General features: G+C 38.9%; 3 protein-coding genes across 3 annotated transcripts; 2 read left to right on the forward strand and 1 right to left on the reverse strand.

The window, feature by feature from the left end:
• Positions 1 to 504: 504 nt before the first annotated feature.
• LOC102631446 (flavonoid 3'-monooxygenase CYP75B137-like) lies at positions 505 to 2,354 on the forward strand. Its single transcript, XM_025093638.2, has 2 exons — positions 505 to 1,509; positions 1,612 to 2,354. The coding sequence occupies exons 1-2, from the start codon at positions 541 to 543 to the stop codon at positions 2,239 to 2,241; spliced, it is 1,599 nt and encodes a 532-aa protein (XP_024949406.2). The 5' UTR covers positions 505 to 540; the 3' UTR covers positions 2,242 to 2,354.
• A 594-nt stretch (positions 2,355 to 2,948) lies between these two features.
• Positions 2,949 to 6,133, forward strand: LOC112496323 (flavonoid 3'-monooxygenase CYP75B137-like). The gene is made up of 2 exons (XM_025093648.2): positions 2,949 to 4,461; positions 4,624 to 6,133. Exons 1-2 carry the CDS (start codon positions 3,478 to 3,480, stop codon positions 5,254 to 5,256), a joined length of 1,617 nt encoding a protein of 538 aa, XP_024949416.1. The 5' UTR covers positions 2,949 to 3,477; the 3' UTR covers positions 5,257 to 6,133.
• A 6,801-nt stretch (positions 6,134 to 12,934) lies between these two features.
• Positions 12,935 to 13,557, reverse strand: LOC102624198 (histone H3.2). Its single transcript, XM_006493595.4, has one exon. It carries the CDS (start codon positions 13,467 to 13,469, stop codon positions 13,059 to 13,061), a length of 411 nt encoding a protein of 136 aa, XP_006493658.1. The 5' UTR covers positions 13,470 to 13,557; the 3' UTR covers positions 12,935 to 13,058.
• Positions 13,558 to 14,346: the final 789 nt, after the last annotated feature.

The following is a 14,346-nucleotide window of genomic DNA, read 5'->3' on the forward strand; positions in this document are numbered from 1 at the left end:
AATTTTTTGTTTTACTCAATTCGAGATAATAATTCAATCATAGATAATATTTGTATGAGCTGATTGCGTGGAGGGAGCGGTAATTGAAATCTAATTGAAAACAGCAGAAGGCTGTTCTTGACAGATCTCAAATTTATTACGGACACGTTGGGAGACATCTCTATCATAGATATCCCCATGCAGTGATATTTGTCGTGATCTAATTTTTAGTAAATCCCCATGCAGTGATATTTGTCGTGATCTAATTATTAGTAAAATCTATGATTTCGCTACTGTGATACAATTTGTCACTACTCTACATTAATCTAAATGTCTGATGAGATTTGTAATTGCTTCCGACCGGAAAACAGTTAATAGGTTGATTGAATATGTGTGGTAAAGATTCCACGTATCTCATGACAGAATGCTGACCACTGGAACCCTATCTACTTTTACGCGATTAATTCACGAGCTTAGGCACGACAATTGCAATACAAATTATCCCCTCGTCATATATTTCGTTAAAATTCATTCTGAAACACTAAAACTAAACAATCGAATATGGCTTTGAGGGTCGATGATGCCAGCAGCAATGAGAGTGCAATTATCACTTGTTTAGTTTCTGTGCTTGCCGTGGCTTATTTCGCATGGAATGTGAAAAAATCAAGGAAAGCAAATGCTAAACTGCCACCAGGACCTCGCGGCTTGCCTGTAATCGGATACCTCCCGTTTCTCGGAACTACTGACTTGCACAAGACATTCACGGAATTAGCTGGTGCGTATGGTCCAATCTTCAAGCTCTGGCTTGGCAACAAATTGTGTGTAGTGGTGAGCTCGCCTTCCCTAGTTAAACAAGTGGTTCGTGATCAAGATATAACATTCGCTAACCGCGACCCACCGATCGCTGGACTCGTGGCCTCCTTTGGTGGCAATGATATTTTATTTTCCAATTATGGTCCTGAATGGAGAAAGTTGCGCAAATTATTTATGGGCAAGTTGATGAGTAACGCAAGTCTTGACGCTTGTTATGCTCTAAGAAAACAAGAGGTTAAAAATATTATCAGGGATTTGTATAATAACAACAAAACCGGCATTGGCAAGCCCATAGATGTTGGTGAGTTGTCGATCTCAACTTTTGTATGTGTTATACAGAACATGCTATGGGGTGAAGCTCTTGAATTAAGAGAGAAAGGGATCAGTAACCTTGGGGCTGAGATAAAGTTTAAGCTAGCAGAACTCGTGGTGCTAATGGGAACACCGAATATTTCGGATATCATTCCCGTGCTTTCATGGCTTGATATACAAGGTATAGAGAAGAGAACAAAGAAGATTTCTCTATGGTTTGAAAATTTTATCGATTCTGCTGTTGAACAGTACAGAAACAAGGTCTCTGTTGTCGAAGGCGAGGGAGGAGCAGGGAACAATATTGAAGGAAGGAATAAAGACTTCTTACAGTTACTCTTGGAGCTTCAGGAAAATGAGGACAGTGCTTCATCAATTAGCACGATCCAATTGAAGGCCTTGCTCGTGGTATGTTGTGCCACTGCCACAAACTGTTGTACAAGCGCAGCTGTATAAGTTATGTGTTTTAACTTATTTTTAATTAGAATTTTATTGTTATCGTTTTAACAGGACATAATTTCTGGTGGAACCGACACAACAACTACAACGGTGGAATGGACAATGACAGAGTTGATGCACAATCCACGAGTAATGAAGAAGGTTCAAGAGGAATTAGCTCAAGTTGTGGGCATGGACAGCTGTGTTGAAGAATTTCACTTGCCCAAATTAAAGTACTTAGATGCTGTGGTGAAAGAAACATTTCGGCTGCATTCTGTGCCCTATTTAGTACCACGTAGGGCAAGCCAAAGTAGCAGCATTGGTGGCTATACTGTTCCTAAAGATACAACGATTATATTGAATGTTTGGGCAATCCACAGAGATCCTCAAATTTGGGATAACCCCTTAGAATTTGGACCAGAGAAGTTTTTGAATGATGGTATTGCGAGCAAATTTGATTACTCGGGTAACAATTTTCAGTACTTGCCGTTTGGTTCTGGCAGAAGGATGTGTGCAGGGATTGCTCTGGCAGAGAGGATGCTGATGTTTGTTCTGGCTTCACTGCTGCACTCATTTGATTGGAAATTACCGGCAGGCACAAAGCTAGACTTATCTGAAAAGTTTGGGATTTTGATTAAGAAAAAGGAGCCTTTGGTAGCTATTCCAACACCAAGACTACCCAATTCAGAGCTCTACCAATAAGACAAATGGTTGTGATGGTATTGTGTCCCACTGTATTGGAAGATTTGTATGTTATTTCAAGGTCAATCATAATAAGCATATTAATAAAGGTCTTCAGGTTGTTATTTTTTCAATGGCAAAATCTATTATCATACTCGTGTTTTCGAGCTATTTATTTATTTTTGAATTGCAATCTAAAATATATATACTTTAAATTTCTTACAAGATTTTAAATTTATATACATCTACAACCCAAAATCTCCCAAAAAATCTAAAATCCAAAATTTTACAAAGCATAGACCAAAATTTTTATACCAACTAATTTTTTGATCTATTCTACACTTTCTAAAAGGAGAGACGTTTACTCCAATATTTGGACTACAATTATATCTAAGCTTAGGTGTCAAATAATAAATTTATAAGTAAATTGGATTTTGAACATGGAGAGAGTTCTAAAACAACTTGCTTAAAGCAAATGAACTGTCCAATTAATTCAATTTTTCAAAAACAAATCTTTAAACATTCAACGAACATTTTCACAAGCTTCTGGAAGGCACAATCTAAAACCCAACAAAGAATTCAAAAAATCTTTGAACTTTTCACAAGCTTCTTGAAGAGATGCGACGGCGCTGCTTTGGTAACTCAGAAGGCTCAGAGATCTTTGAGGAAATCATGGTTCGCTTTCTTTTTTATCTTTCCTCCTAATCCTTGCAAATTGTGTGAAGGCCAATAAATCCATGAATCTAAATCTCTGTAAATTTCTTTTTTCCCAAATTTAGATAATTATTTACTCCATGCACAATATCTATCACTGTATCAGCTGTTTTTTTTTTTTGGATGGGGCGGCAGTTTAGAAGAGCTGGAGGGTGTTCTTGACAGAGCTCAAATTTTTTGTGTGCTCGTTGGGTGGATATATCAATCAAAGATATCCCATACAGTGACATCTGTCGTGATCAAATTATTAGTTGATCAATGATTTCGACATCTGTTTACTGTAATAAAATTTGTCACTATACATTGATGAAAGTGTTTGATGTGATTTTCTAACTGCTACCGACGGGAAACAGTTAATAGGTTGATTGAATTTGTGGGATATAGAATCCACATATCGCATGACAGGATCCTGACCACTCGAATCTTATCTACATTTACACGATTAATACACCAGCTTAGCTGTGACAGTGCCATTAAAAATTATCCTCTCATCATTTGTCTTGTTAAAATTCATTCTGAAACACTGAGACTAAATATACGAAAATGGCTTTGTGGGTCGATGATGCGAGCCGCAAAGAGACTGCAATTATCACTTGTTTAGTTGCTGTAGTCGCCGTGGTCTATTTCGCATGGAATGTGAACAAATCAAGTAAAGCAAATGCTAAACTGCCGCCGGGACAGCGTGGTTTGCCTGTAGTCGGATACCTCCCATTTCTCGGAACTACTGACTTGCACAAGACATTCAACGATTTATCTGGAGTCTATGGTCCGATCTTCAAGCTCTGGTTTGGAAACAAACTGTGTGTAGTGGTGAGCTCGCCTTCCCTAGTTAAACAAGTGGTCCATGATCAAGATCTAACATTCTCTAACCGCAGCCCATCGATCGCTGGACTTGTGACCACCTATGGTGGCAATGATATTGCACTTTCCAATTATGGTTCCCAATGGAGAAAGTTGCGCAAATTATTTGTGGGCAAGTTGATGAGTAACACAAGCCTTGACGCTTGTTATGCTCTAAGAAAACAAGAGGTTAAAAATACTATCAGGGATTTGTATAACAGCGACAGGGACAATATTGGCAATGGCAGTGGCAATCCCATTGACATTGGTGAATTGTCGAATTCAACTTTGGTATGTGTTATGAAGAACATGCTGTGGGGTGAAGCGCTTGAATTAAGAGAGAAAGGGATTACTAATCTTGGAGCTGAGCTAAAATTTAAGTTTGCAGAATTCATGGTGCTACTTGGAACACCGAATATTTCGGATATCTTTCCGGTGCTTTCATGGCTTGATATACAAGGTATAGAAAGAAGAGCACAGAAGATTTCTCTCTGGCTTGAAGATGTCATAAATTCTACTGTTGAACAGTATAGAAACAAGGACTTTGTTATTGAAGGTGAAGAAAGAGCAGGGAACAATATTGAAGGATCAAGGAACAAGGACTTCTTGCAGTTATTATTGGAGCTTCAAGACAATGAAGACAGTGCTAACTCAATTAGCATGAACCAATTTAAGGCCTTGCTCGTGGTATGATAAACAACTAGCCACAAACAGTTATACAAGCAAAGCTGTATATTTGCATGAGTGATGTTTTGCCTCCAGAATTCTCAATTTTTATCTTATACTATGAAATGTTTTTCAATTCTTCCTTTTTTTTTAATTAGAATTTAATTGTAATCTTTTGAACAGGATATAATTACGGGTGGAACCGACACCACAACTACGATGGTGGAATGGACTATGGCAGAGTTGATGCAGCATCCACTAGTAACGAAAAAAGTTCATGAAGAATTAGCTGAAGTTGTGGGTATGGACAGTTGTGTTGAAGAATTTCACTTGCCTAAATTAAAGTATTTAGATGCTGTGGTGAAAGAAACATTTCGTCTGCATCCTGCACAGCCCTTATTAGTACCACATAGGGCAAGCGAGAGTAGCAGCATTGGTGGCTATACCATTCCCAAAGATACAACTCTTATGTTGAATGTTTGGGCTATCCACAGGGACCCTCGACTATGGGATAATCCCTTAGAATTTCGACCTGAGAGGTTCTTGAACGATGGTATTGCGAGCAAATTTGATTACTCCGGTAAAAATTTTCAGTACTTGCCATTTGGTTCTGGCAGAAGGAAGTGTGCGGGGATTGCTTTAGCTGAAAGGTTGTTGATGTTTGTTCTAGCTTCGTTCTTGCACTCGTTTGAGTGGAAATTGCCGGTAGGCACAAAGCTAGACTTATCTGAAAAGTATGGGTTTGTCACTAAGAAAAAAGAACCTTTGGTTGCAATTCCAACACCAAGACTACCAAATTCAGAGCTCTACCAGTGAGATAAAGTGATTGTGATAGTATCGTGTCCCATTATATTGGAAGATTTGTATGTTATTTCAAGTTCGGTCATAATAAACATATAATAAATGTCCTAGGTGTTAAGTAAATAAAAGCACCAGGTCGGCCATGCTACTATCCACGCCGGCGTGGATCACCTCAGCCAAAGTAGTACGAGCAGAACACGGGGGCAAACATGAACCGACCAGAGACGAATACCAACCAGAATCATATACCGAGCTGGCACTCATACCCCAGGAAAGCGGGAACACGATCCCACAGAATCGCGGTAGTTGCGCTTTTCCCAGAACAGATCGAAGGGCACGCGAGATCCCACGTTTGCCCACAATGTAACAGTTAGAGCCCCATGAGGGGCTGCCACCACCCGAAAAATGAGGGATAAAGGGTAAATGGAAAACGTGGGACAAAGGGCGGCTATAAAAGAGGGAGAAATCGATGAAGAAGGGGACAAAAAAAATTGAAAGAGGGAAAACGCTGCCAAATTGCAATCAGGCCTTTTTCTTACAAACTTCGAATAAATTAGAAACCATTCTTGAATCTAAATTGCACTGTTTTCCCGTAAATACCTCGTGCTAACTTAGGCATCGGAGGGTTTACGCCGGCAAAACCACCGGAGTCTCTGATCCGTTTTTGGTGAACGCAGGTTTAGTAAGAGAAAGGAGGGCAATTTCAACCCCAGTGGTTCGAGCAACAGTTGATAACACAAACGTTGGTGAAGGAATCTGGTCGGTCAAAAAGGCGAGCAGATTTAAGCATCAACACTAAGTTGCTAGTTTTTCAATGGAATAATCTATCATCATATGTACTTGTGTTTTCAAGCTATTTGTGATGTACTTATAAATTATATATTATTTTAATGTCTCCCTAACTTAATTTTATGTTAAATTAAATTTATTATATTAATTTTTATATTAATTTGTATTTTTATTGTGGGTATATTTTAATATTAAAGAGGAATTAAATTGAAATATTCAGGAAGAAATTTATTTAAAGGAGTCGGAAAGAGAAAGGAATAAAGAAATTTAATTGAAACAAATCAACGAAGATACAATTATACAAACCATTATGCATGCACTGACGTGGAGCACTAGAAGGCAATAGATGGCACCTGGAAATTAAACAGAATTTGGCATAAGTTCCGCAATACATAGGTCTGTGGCTAGCAAATCCGAAGGCAACTAGGATTTTCAATTTAATAAGGGTCACAGCCTGCAATACACGAAAAAGGCGGCTAGCATTATTAATATAAAAAGCCCACCTGATTGAAAAATTAGAGGGAGATGAGAGAAGGGCAGCAGCCGCACAAAACCGGAGGAAAAACCCGAGAGAAAAGTCAAAAGAAAAGAGAGAAATTGCAGCTGCAAAACCAAGAGCAACAACTTGGACAAGCCGAATTGCAGATAATAGAGAGAGACAGTTTCCTGAATTTATTTTTCTTTTCTTTTCTTTTCCAGTTGTCTTACTTGAATATTTCTTATCATGTTTATGAATTCTCTTAATATTTCCATGAACTAATTTATTTTGTCAAGGCTACGATGCAGCTTAACTATGAAGACTAAATTTTATAACTATGTATTATTTTTAGCTTATTATTTCACGATGATTGTTCATTATTATGCTTCATGCTTTAAAATATCTTACCGATACTTAAATGATTTGTGGATAAATAATGAGATCGACAGGAGATTTAGTGTTTTTGCTCTATATAATGGATGCAACAAATTGAACGAAAGACATAAATGTGCCAATGTAATTCATGCAATTTCCATAAAGGTTAATAAATCTTTGTATATTTAAATTCACATAAAGATATAGTAGGTTAACTCACCTTAGTGTAAATTAAAAAATTGTTTCAGAATAGGTTTCTTAAAAAAATTAAAATGATATTTAACTTAATTTTAATCTAATATTTCATCATTACAATTCTCAATAATCAAATAATTTTGAATTAAAAAATAAAATAACAGAAAATATGATTTATTAAAAATTTACAATTAAGAAAACACTCATCAAACACACACTACCAATGCTTAATTTTCCTATAGCAATGTGTAACATATTAAATCTCATTAAGGATGAAAATATGATTTCTTAATTCATTGGTTGAAGCCACATGCGTGCTCTAAAATCTCATTGGATGTATACATTAAGGATAGGTATATTATTTTTTTTATTTTTACACTTATTAAATTCCTCCAACTATCATTTTGTTAACTCACGTGTATATATTATTGATTGTTATATGTTTCCTAGCTAGATAGGATTTCCTTTCCTTGTGAACTAGGGTAATTCTTATGTACATATAAATATTGATCAATAAGAGTGCAGACAACTGTTGCCGTTTTGCATCGTAAAATTCTTCATGGTATCAGAGCGTGATGGAAGACCAAACTCAAACAAAAACAAAAGATAAAGAGGCTAGCGGAAGTGGATTGGGCAAGACAATGATGTCTCCTTACTTCCTCTCGGCCAGTGATAATCCTGGAACTATCATCACTCAAGTGCAACTTCGAGGAACCAACTATGACGAGTGGGCAATGGCTATGCAGACTGCATTGCGCGCCAAGAAGAAATTCGGTTTTGTTGATGGAATCGTGAAATAGCCTGCTGATGACTCGGCTGATTTGGAGGATTGGTGGATGGTGAATTCAATGTTGGTCTCCTGGATACAGAATACAATCAAACCGAACATGCGATCTACTGTGACTAATAAAGAAGTTGCTAAGTTGTTGTGGGATGCTATCAAGGAAAGGTTCTCTGTTGGGAATGGACCACGTGTGCAGCAACTCAAATCTGAGTTGGCGAATTGCAAGCAGCGAGGTATGACTATTTTGAATTATTGTGGGAAACTCAAGATGTTGTGGGAAGAATTGAGTAACTACGAGCAATCGCCTGCTTGTCTATACGGTAATTGTACGTGTAATCTAGTTGCGGAATGGGATAAGAAACGAGGTGAAGAAAAGTTACATTAATTCTTGATGGGTCTTGATGAAGCCGTGTACGGTGGTGTGCGGTCTCATATTCTAAGCACCGAGCCGCTGCCAAAGTTGAACCATGCCTATGCCATAGTCATTCAAGAGGAGCAGGTTCAATCAATGACACGTGCTAAGAAGAACGGAGTGAACCTGTAGCATTTGCCGTTCAAGCCGCGTAAGGATCACATGACAACTGGGATAAGTCTTCTATACTTTGTACCCATTGCAACAAGAATGGACATGAAGCATCTTCCTGTTTCCAGCTTATTGGATATCCCGAATGTTGGGGTGAACGGTCGAAAGCCACGAGGAATGCAAGTCATGGTCGCGACAATTCACGACAGAATAGTAGAAACAATGGGCGTGGTCGTGGAGGTCCTGCTTGGGCCAATGCTGCTCAAGTCGCGACAGGGTCTAACAATCCGTCTGGAGAACTCCCGGAATCTGCCGCAAGCGATCTCAGCGGTTTGAACAGTGAGCAGTGGAACATATTGCTTAATCTTTTGAACAGTCAAAAAGATAACACCTCACGGATCAGTGGTAAACTTAATTCAATGGAGTGGATTCTTGATACTGGGGCCTCACATCACATGACAGGAAACAGAAAAATCTTATGCGACATTGTATCTGTTATTCCATGTTCTATTCGGCTGCCTGATGGAAACACGACAATAGCAAATAAAGAAGGAACAGTTGTGCTTGCTAGCCTCCTGCGACTAAATAATGTTTTATTTGTGCCAAGTTTAACTTGCAATTTAATTTCCGTATCGCAACTGATTTGAGATGCCAATTGTTTTATTCAATTTTCTGATCAATTATGTGTGATACAGGACCGCATTACGAGGATGCTGATTGAAGTGGGTGAGCAGCGAGAGGGACTCTATTATTTTCTGGACATTGGTTCGGCCGCCGCTCTGTCTAGTGTTGTTAACCGAGCTTGTGATTTATGGCATCGAAGATTGGGGCATCTTTCTTCTAAAGTTGTTCAGCTGCTCCCTTTTATTGAGTCGGCCTCTTGTCTGTCTAGTTTTCAGAATTGTGATGTATGCTTTTGAGCAAAACAATGTCGTGATAAATTTGTTTTAAGCAATAAAAAAGCTTCAGATATTTTTGAATTGATTCATTGTGACTTGTGGGGACCTTATCGCACAACTAGTTCTTGTGGTGCTCATTATTTCTTAACTATTGTTGATGATTTTTCTCTCGGTGTTTGGACATATCTTCTAGTCGCGAAGAATGAGGTTGGGCGTGTATTACGCAATTTTTTGAGTATGGTCTCTAGACAATTCCATAAACTTGTTAAAATCATGCGGACAGACAATGGGACAGAATTTATGCATTTATCTGATTTCTTTGCTGAGTATGGCATTCATTATCAGACACCTTGTGTGAGTACTTCTCAAAAAAATGGTCGAGTCGAACGCAAGCATCGACACATTCTCAATGTTGCTCGCGCTCTGCGCTTTCAGGCTTTCTTACCAATTGAATTATGGGGTGAATGTGTCTTAATTGCTTGCTACTTGATCAATCGAACACTTTCTGTTCTTCTTGACGGACAGACTCCTTATGAACGACTATTTGGCAAGGCATCATCTTATGCAAATATTCGGTCATTTGGTTGCCTCGCCTATGCCTACAACCGTGATCATCGCGGTGATAAATTCGCTAGTCAAAGTCGTCACTGTATATTCATGGGTTATCTTTTTGGTAAAAAGGGATGGTATTTATATGATTTGGAGAGTGCCTCATTCTTTACTTCCCAAGATGTAATGTTCGTTGAGCATGAATTTCCCTACAAGGCTCTAACCGAACCAGCAGCTACTGCCACGCCTGCTCCTAAGCCTGATGAACCGGTTTTAGCTGAGCATTTATCACATGATTTAAGTGCTCATGTTGTCTCACCAAATTCGGTTCCTGTTGCTTCACAGGATACAAGCGATGTTCATGAGACCATTAATACTTCATCACCTGTACCTACTTCTCCTACTCTTGATAAGCATGCTTCTGACGACAGGGGGGGCATTGAGGCTATTAAGACATCATTGCAACAACAACCGATGTTGGGGCGCCATCTTAGACAGCGGCAACAATCGATTAAGTTAAAAGATTATGTCTTGCATATTGTTCAGCATTTGAGTCCCTCTTCGCGGCCCTCTTCATGCTCACACGCTCAATCACTTCCTGCAGGTAGTCCTTATCCCATACTTGATTATGTGAATTGTAATTATTTTCTCATCTCGACATTGTGCTTTTCTAGCAGCGATTACTGCAGGAGCTGAGCCTGCCTCTTTTGGTGAAGTCGTGAGAGATCCTACATGGCGTGAGGCCATGAAGTCTGAATTGCAGGCACTGGAAAATAATAACACATGGACTGTTGTGTCTCTAACACCTGGAAAGCGTGTCATAGGCTGTAATTGGGTGTACCAGATTAAGTACAATGCCGACTGTACAGTTGAAAGATACAAAGCTCGCTTGGTAATCCTTGGGAACAAGCAAGTTGAAGGAATTGATTACACAGAGCATTTGCTCCTGTCGCAAAACTTGTTACAGTTCGAACTTTTCTGGCTATTGCTGCGGCTAAGAATTGGGAGCTTCATTAGATGGATGTTCACAATGCTTTCTTACACGGTGACCTCAATGAAGAAGTTTACATGTGCCTACCGTCTGGTTTCACCTCAAATGAATCTGGAATGGTTTGTCGTCTAAGAAAGTCATTATATGGATTAAACCAAGCTCCCCGTTGCTGGTTTGCAAAGTTGGCAGTGGTTTTGAAGACTTACGACTTTGCTCAATCGAGCTCGGATTATTCTCTCTTTACCTTGCATCGGGATAGCATACATTTACTTTTGCTTGTGTATGTTGACGATATAATTGTTTCGGGAAACAACAACGAAGCTATTCGGGTATTCAAGATGTATTTGAGTGACTGTTTTTATATGAAAGATTTGGGTCCATTGAAATATTTTTTGGGTGTTGAAGTTGCAAGAAATCCGACAGTAATCTTCCTGTCTCAGCGGAAGTTGCAAGAAATTACTTGGTGCAAAACCAGCTCCATTTCCCTTGGTGGCTATACCATTCCCAACGATACAACTCTTATGTTGAAATGTTTGGGCAATCACAGGGGCCCTCAACTTTGGGATAATCCCTTAGAATTTCGGCCCGAGAGGTTCTTGAATGATGGTATTGCAATCAAATTCGATTACTCGAGTAACAATTTTCAGTACTTGCCATTTCATTCTGGGAGAAAGAAGTGTTGCTGGGGTTGCTCTAGGTGAGAGGATGTTGATGTATGTTCTGGCTTCGCTATTGCACTTGTTTGAGTGAAAATTGCCGACAGGCACAAGGCTAGACTTATCTGAAAAGTTTGGGATTGTCATTAAGGAAAAAAAAAAAAAAGAAGAAGCCCTTGGTTGCTATTCCAACACCAAGACTACCAAATTCAGAGCTCTATAAGTAAGATCAAAATGGTTGTGATGATATTGTTTCCCATTGTATTGGAAGATTTCTATTTTATTTGAAGTTCAATCATAATAAAATGTCCTTGGTTGCTAGTTTTTCAATGGCATAATCTATCATCATATGTACTTGTGTTTTCAAGAAGCTAGTTGGACTAATTTATTTTTGAATTACAATCTATAAATATTTATATTTTAAATATCAGCAGCAACGGAATAATATGGAGTGTATGGTCTGATCTTAAAGCTCTGGCTTGAAACAAATTATGTGGAGTCGTGTGCCCGCTTTCCCTAATTAAACAAGTGGTTCGTGATCAAGACACAACATTCGCTCCCTGCGACCCAACAATCGCCGCACCGGTTGCCACCTATGGCGCCAACGATATAGCATGATCCAATTATGGTCCCGAATGGGAAAAGTTGTGTCAATTATTTGTGGCCAAGATGATGAGTAATGCAAGCCTCGATGCTTGCTATGGTCTAAGAAACCAAGGGGTTAAAAATACTATTAAGAGACATGTATAACAACAACCCAAAAAAAAAAAAAGAAGGGAATTGGCGTGTGTAATTCAGAACCTGCTGTTGGACGGCACTGGCACGCTTGCATTAGGAGACAAGGGGACTAAACTTGGAGCTGTGCTAAACTTTAAGCTTGCGGAGCTCATGGCGCTAATGGGAACACCAAATATTTTGCACATCTTTCCGATGCTTTCATGGTTTAATTCAAGGTATAGAAAGGAGAACAAAGAAGATCTCTCTATGGTTCAAATATATTATAAGTTCTACTGCTGAAAGTGTAGAAACAAAGTCTGTTGTTAAAGGTGAAGAAGAAGCAGCAGGGAACAATACTGAAGGAGGTAATAAGGACTTCTTGCAGTTACTCTTGGAACTTCAAGAAAATGAAGACAATGCTTTCATTAGCTTGATCCATTAAGGCCCTGCGCTTGGTGTTTGGAATCACTAAGAAAAAGCGCCTCCGGTTGCCATTCCAACACCAAGACCTCCCAATTCAAACTACTGTTTACATTCTATTGGAAGATTTTCTTTTCTTTTCTGAGCTATTTATATGCAAAATTTATTTCAACGATGAGAGAGCTTGCTTAAGCAAATGAAACTGCCCAATAATTCATTTTTTCTAAAATAGGACTTCTAACATTCAACAGACATTTTCACAAGCACCTGGAAGGCACAATCTAAACGTCTAAACCCAACCTCCAAAGGGCCAAAAAAAAAAAAAAAAAACAGTACATTACATAAGATTTCCAAAATGATCCATTACATATCAACATCTCAAAAGCAAACCCTAACAACAAAAACAACCCATTAAAATATTTACATGTGTCATATTATTATTCAAGCCCTCTCGCCTCTGATTCTCCTTGCAAGCTGGATATCTTTAGGCATGATGGTGACCCTCTTAGCGTGAATAGCACAGAGATTGGTGTCTTCAAAGAGACCCACCAGATAAGCCTCGGCAGCTTCTTGAAGAGCCGCGACAGCGCTGCTTTGGAACCTCAGATCGGTCTTAAAGTCCTGAGCGATTTCCCTAACGAGCCTCTGGAACGGAAGCTTCCTTATCAGAAGCTCAGTGCTCTTCTGGTACTTCCTGATCTCTCTCAAAGCCACTGTTCCCGGCCTGAAACGGTGTGGTTTCTTCACTCCTCCCGTCGCCGGAGCAGACTTCCGAGCTGCCTTGGTGGCCAGCTGCTTACGTGGTGCCTTTCCTCCAGTGGACTTCCTTGCTGTCTGCTTCGTGCGGGCCATTTTGTGAAAGTGTTTGTTTCTCCAGCACCAAGAGGGAAAACTTTAAAGTGATGGCGATGTGGCGATGGAAGACAGGTTTGGGGGATGGTGATTTATACAAGACAATGAGGTGAGGCGTTTGTTTCTGTGAGTTCTGAATCTGGACCGTTCTTTTTTTCTACTGGAGTAATCTACGGTGAATATTGATGATCCGAATAAAATAGAAGCAACCAATGGGATTGTTTTCTGAAAGTAGATTAGTGGCCGTAGATTTTAATAGAAGATGGACGGTTATAAATCTTTAATAGGTGAGTGGTGTGGATTGGGATCCCCGTGCTTCCAGTCAACTGACCGATAAAGATTTAGCTTGAAGGGGGAGATGGAGAACTTGTAATTTGATTACGAGTTCACCTGCAAATCATAGCTTGAAGAGTAAATTTTATCCAAAATTCAGTTTCAATCTAACCTAATCGCGTTTCGATCAATCCCATAATCCCATCTGGTAAAGTAAATATAATTTTAAGGGTTGTGATTATTTCATTATTATTGCTAGAAAGATACGAGGGTCTGTATTTCACAGCCTCCACAATGAAATTATTAAACTTTTTTAACTTTTTAATTATTTGATGATGTCCACGCCGTGGATAGTTTGTTTTAATAGAAACAAGAGTGATGGACTACCAAAACATAACAATGTTTTTAAAGATTTGGATATTCATCATATTTGTCAAAATTGGTTGGAGATAAAATAGTTGTACCTTAAATTATTTCCTAACTATTCACTTGCAAGCAAGCAATTTCGCATTCTCTATATCAATACTTTGGAGCTTGTACCTCTTGTGCCAACTAGAACAAAAAAATTGCAAGAAGTATTTGTGTGGCTCGTGTGCATTATTTT

The sequence above is a fragment of the Citrus sinensis genome, chromosome 2, assembly GCF_022201045.2.
Source record: "Citrus sinensis cultivar Valencia sweet orange chromosome 2, DVS_A1.0, whole genome shotgun sequence".
Taxonomy (NCBI): Eukaryota; Viridiplantae; Streptophyta; class Magnoliopsida; order Sapindales; family Rutaceae; genus Citrus; species Citrus sinensis.